Consider the following 6,000-nt stretch of genomic DNA (forward strand, 5'->3'; position numbering starts at 1 on the left):
TTACATATTGTATGTTTTTCAAATTCGTAACTTATAACGCAACTTCTAATTGCAAATCGTAACATATAACTCGTTTTGCAAATTCGTAACATATAATACGAATTGTAATTCGTAACATATCATACGAAATGGGATATGGACATCCACAAATGAATACATACCATATGAAATGTAACATATCAAACTACACTGAACAAAAATATAAAACGCGGGGCCTCCCGGGTGGCGCAGTGGTCTAGGGCACTGCATCGCAGTGCTAGCTGCGCCACCAGAGTCTCTGGGTTCGCGCCCAGGCTCTGTCGCAGCCGGCCGCGACCGGGAGGTCCGTGGGGCGGCGCACAATTGGCCTAGCGTTGTCCGGGTTAGGGAGGGTTTGGCCGGTAAGGATATCCTTGTCTCATCGCGCTCCAGCGACTCCTGTGGCGGGCCGGGCGCAGTGCGCGCTAACCGAGGGGGCTAGGTGCACGGTGTTTCCTCCGACACATTGGTGCGGCTGGCTTCCAGGGTTGGAGGCGCGCTGTGTTAAGAAGCAGTGCGGCTTGGTTGGGTTGTGCTTCGGAGGACGCATGGCTTTCGACCTTCGTCTCTCCRGAGCCCGTACGGGAGTTGTAGCGATGAGACAAGATAGTAATTACTAGCGATTGGATACCACGAAAATTGGGGAGAAAAGGGGAMAAAAAAATAATAATAATTAAAAAATATATACTGTATATATAAAACGCTACATGCAACAATTTCAAAGATTTTACTGAGTTACAGTTAATTTAAGGAAATCAGTCAATTTAAATAAATTCAGTAGGCCCTAATCTATGGATTTCACATGACTGGGAATACAGATATGCATCTGTTGGTCACAGATAACTTTTTTTAAAGGTATTTAGTGTGACCACCATTTGCCCCATGCAGCGTGACACATCTCCTTCGCATAGAGTTGATCAGGCTGTTGTAGTGGCCTGTGGAATGTTGTACTACTCCTCTTCAATGGCTGTACGAAGTTGCTGGATATTAGCGGGAACTGGAGCACACTGTCATACACGTCAATCCAAAGCATCCCAAACATGCTCAATGGGTGTCATGTCTTGTGAGAATGCAGGCCATGGAAGAACTGGGGTATTTTCAGCTTCCAGGAATTTGTACAGATCCTTGCGACATGGGGCTGTACATTATCATGCTGAAACATAAGGTGATGATGGTGGATGAATGGCACGACAATGGGCCTCAGGATCTCATCATGGTATCTCTGTGCATTCAAATTGCCATTGATAAAATGCAATTGTCTTCATTGTCCTTAGCTTATGCCTGCCCATACAATAACCCCACTGCCACCATGGGGCACTCTGTTAACAACGTTGACATCAACGCTGTGTGCCATCTGCCTGGTACAGGTGAGCATTTTCCTACTGAAGTCGGTTGCGATGCCAAACTGCAATCAGGACAAGAACCTGGTGAGGACGACGAGCATGCAGATGAGCTTTCCTGAGACAGTTTCTGACAGTTTGTGCAGAAATTATTTGGTTGTGCAAATTCACAGTTTCATCAGCTGTTCGGGTGGCTGGTCTCAGATAATCCCGCAGGTGAAGAAGCTGAATGTGGAGGTCCTGAGCTGGCGTGGTTACACGTGGTCTGCGGTTGTGAGATCAGTTGTACTGCCAAATTCTCTAAAACGACGTTGGAGGCGGTTTATGGTATAGAAATTAACATTCAATTCTCTGGCAACAGCTCCGGTGGACATTCCTGCAGTCAGCATGCCAATTGCACGCTCGCTCCTAACTTGAGACAACTGTAGCATTGTGTTAAGTGACAAAACTGCACATTTTAGAGTGGCATTTTTCTTGTCCCCAGCACAATGTGCACATGTGTAATGATCATGCTGTTTAATCAGCTTCTTGATATGCCACACCTGTCAGGTGGATGGATTATTTTGGCTAAGGAGAAATGCTCACTAACAGGGATGTAAACAAATTTGTGCACAAAATTTGAGGGAAATATGCTTTATGTGCCTCTGGGAAATTTCTGGTATCTTTTATTTCAGCTCATGAAATATCGGACCAACACTTTACATGTTGCATTTTTTTTCTACAGTTTCTCGGATTTACGTACAGAATAATACGAAATGATCTGAGACCAGGTTGGTCCTTGGCCATGAGAGCCCAACAAGCTCAAGGCAGAGATGCAGGCAGGGGGTTTCAGAATTGTTTACACTTTCTTGCGGATGGGAACTCCTCCTTCCTTCCCAGGTCTCTGAAACTGGCACAACTTTTTAGATAACACACATAGAGACATCACCCTCTCTATCTGCCACTTTTGACACCTGGATCAATTGAGGGCTATCTAAATAGGTTATGGTTAATACTCTGGTAGTTAAATAAATGAAGTGCTACAATAGTTGCATTTCGTTACTGAAAGTAGCCTATGGGATATAGTTGTTAGGCTACTGCTTCTATCACTTTCAACTTATCCATAGCCAATTTTGCCACTAGTGCGTAAAAGTCACTTTACACACTAGAACGCAAATGACACCACTATGGGCTTTTGAGGTTAACTATCAAAGAATGAAAGAAGTGAAGTGATATTGACATTGACATGTCTGTAAGCAGGCCAGGGTATAAACTGTAATCTTCTTCCAAGACATGTTGTAGTCTGCCAGTTGACATGTGTTTGATTAATAAACTATCAGGAGCATTTTAGTTCCATGGAAACACATTATCAACGTCATAATTGTTTGTTATAATAAAAAAGTATTTAATTTATATTTAGAAAAAAGGTAAATGCTTCCCCAACGACATTAACTTTGTGTTGAGACTTGATTTGCACTCATTAGCTACTCCTCTTGAAGTTATCAAACAGCTATGCGCCAGGAGATCTCCAGAGATAACAATGTTACATTGTCACATAGGGTCGTGCTACAAATCCTTAATTACAAAAAGAGGATCAGATGACTACAGCATCCAATACCAGGGTCTCCAGGCGGCATGGGGGTCTTTGATCAAGAAAATCCAATTATTTGTGTATATACATTTCCCACATAGTGATTACTTCATTAATTGTCCCGCCTTTATCTCCWCCCTTCCCATCCCCCRTAATAATCAGCTCTTTTATCCAGACCAACAAACACACCATAGGAGCTTTGTGGATTCAAAGGATTTGCTTTCCCCTCTCAWAGAGCCGCTATTCTTTGATGATTGGGCAGCGGCAAACTTCAAAGTAARAAATCTTATTTCTGACTGGCTGGCGGCCCACCAAAGTCCTTATCAAATTCTAAGAAGTGATCCCTCACTCTCCAGATAGTCCAAGGATATCTCGAGGAGAGGAAGTATTGAGAGTGAAGACTTTACCACGTCAAGACATTTTTCTACGGTTTTACATTTATCTCAATTAGTTTTGATATTGTGATCTGTTTTTAACAAAAAGAAAGAGGACGTTTACCATGGCAGCAGTGGCTGTACTGCGGAATGAAACACTCCAGGCTTTTCTTCAGGTTTGTTAAAAACTTTTGGCTCTCGTTGTGGTTTTATTTGTCCTTCTCAAAATATTATTGTATGTATACGGTAGTTTAAAAAAATAGTTTAGACCGCGCGTAGTGTTAGTTATTACGCGTGTGCGCATAATGCGAATTTGAACCTGTTTCATCTATAAAAACGTATTGTATAATAACGGAAATGTGGCTGTTTGATTTACTGTATGTGGCGAATAATAACGGATTCAATGATTATGTTACAACTATATGTTTGTATTGTAGTCATTTTGCTGGAGTGAGTGCATTAAAACTAATATTAGGCAAATCAATGTCGTTTTAATTACCGGAGTGTCAATTCTTTTTCAGTACAGTTACAACTCTAGTTTAGAGCCAAGTCAACACATAATTAATCATTATTTGRTTTACTTATATGCAGGACCGCACTCCTAACTCTTCTCCAGAAAACTGTAAGCACTCTCCACTGGCGCTCTTAGCTGCCACTTGTAACCGGATCGGACACCACCACGGATCAAGTCCGGCGGATTTCCTCCAGGTTCCTTATGACACTACTTTAGGCTCGCCATCGCGAATTTTTCATCCTTGGAGTAACGAGGGYAATCCTCAAAGCACTCTCTCTAGCAATTCTACTTTTGGACTATCATCTAAATCCCAGCTCCACATTCAAAGTTCATTTACTTCCCACCACGAGCTCCCTCTCACCCCTCCAGCGGATCCTTCATATCCTTATGACTTTTCTCCAGTGAATATGTTACCGTGCTCAATGCAGTCGTTACAGTCCTCGTGCCCACCCACCTACGTCCCTGCTGTATCTTACGCAGCGCCAACTGCCATGCCAGGTTTCGTTACYGGACATTCTGGCCTTGTGCACCAGCAACAGAGGCAGTTGTCCCCTAGCCCAGGGGAGGATATTCCGTGGTGGAGTCTCCAACAGGGAAACCACGTCAGTCATCACCACTCAATCACCACTCAATCCCTTGGCCACCACCGTTTCCAGCTGCAGAGGGGCTTGGTGATGGGGCATACAGACTTCGCGCAGTATCAGACTCAAATCGCTGCCCTCCTTCACACCAAGTCCCCCCTCGCAACAGCCCGAAGATGTCGGCGATGCAGGTGTCCAAACTGTCAGTCCTCCACCTCAAACGATGAGCCCGGCAAGAAAAAGCAACACATCTGTCACATACCAGGGTGCGGGAAAGTTTATGGCAAAACTTCCCATCTCAAAGCGCACTTGAGGTGGCACTCGGGAGAGCGTCCATTTGTTTGTAACTGGCTTTTCTGTGGCAAGAGTTTCACCAGGTCTGATGAGCTGCAGAGACACCTGAGGACACATACTGGGGAGAAGCGCTTTGTTTGTCCAGACTGTTGCAAGAGGTTCATGAGGAGTGACCATTTGGCAAAACATGTCAAAACTCACCAAAACAAAAAAACCAAGTGTCATGAGAAGACGTTTGATCATCACGTGAAAAGGGAAGATATGAGGAACATGTAGTAGCCTACATTAGAGTAAATTTGATATCATAATCAAGATAGTGCAATATAAGTCCTTTACTTAGTTGAAGTACAAACTGACATTTCCATTATTTTTGGTTACTTTGTTTTTTCTTACYTACTGAAAACCAATTTCTCTAACATTGCAGGTCTGTTTAGGATGATTTTTGTTGTTGTATATATGACATCTGTCTCAAAGTTATCATGGGATCCTGGAGAACTTACTTTAATACCCCAATGGGCTAGTATTCAATGTCTATAAACCATATCAAGAAAGACAAGTTTCAGCTTGTGTTTGGATCATTGTCTTCGGTGGAAGATTTCACTTTCTTGTAAATAATATTTAATAGCTTTTGTTGAATGAAAGTGTCCGTTTTCGCTCCATGTGGGGTGTTTTAGCATGCTCTTGAAAAGATATGCTATTGTTGATATGACCCAAATACTGTGTGAGAATAAAAAATATACAAATGTCCCATATCAGAATTAGTCTCATTTAATTTTTCCTAACATATTACCTGAAAAACATATATATATCCTACAACTTCCACGCTGTTTCAATATGTTTTGTGTTGTAGTCATGACAAAGATATATAGTTAAAGCAAACTTTATATTGCTACACACACTATACTATAGTCCTGTGTAAGGACTTGCGCTTTGATTAACCTCCGTTTACCATAGTCCGGACCATTCACTCATTGCTGCTGCTTAGACTGAGAATGTATATTAATAATAGGAAAAGTTGTATGCCATAATTGTAACTGAGAAGTTGGCCAAACCGATGATAAAATAGTGAATTATGGAATTTTACCATCAACATTCATCATTTGAAGGAATATAAAACGATTATTTTCAAGTAATATGGAAAACCACACAAATTGAAATCTAGAAGATTCATTTAGGCAAATATGGTTCATTTAGGCAAATCAAGTTGCTCCTGCCTAAGGATTCCACCTGACCTTGATCAGTGATGTTGGCACATAGAGCTTGTAAAACCATAGGTTCTCTAAGTTGTTATTTGTGATAATGAAACTGG

General features: G+C 42.0%; 1 protein-coding gene across 1 annotated transcript; it reads left to right on the top strand.

Annotated features, from left to right (window-relative positions):
- Positions 1 to 3,105: 3,105 nt before the first annotated feature.
- LOC111974974 (transcription factor Sp5-like) lies at positions 3,106 to 5,434 on the top strand. Its single transcript, XM_024003097.2, has 2 exons — positions 3,106 to 3,478; positions 3,894 to 5,434. The coding sequence occupies exons 1-2, from the start codon at positions 3,428 to 3,430 to the stop codon at positions 4,965 to 4,967; spliced, it is 1,125 nt and encodes a 374-aa protein (XP_023858865.1). The 5' UTR covers positions 3,106 to 3,427; the 3' UTR covers positions 4,968 to 5,434.
- Positions 5,435 to 6,000: the final 566 nt, after the last annotated feature.

The sequence above is a fragment of the Salvelinus sp. IW2-2015 genome, linkage group LG2 (genome assembly GCF_002910315.2).
Source record: "Salvelinus sp. IW2-2015 linkage group LG2, ASM291031v2, whole genome shotgun sequence".
Lineage (NCBI taxonomy): Eukaryota > Metazoa > Chordata > Actinopteri > Salmoniformes > Salmonidae > Salvelinus > Salvelinus sp. IW2-2015.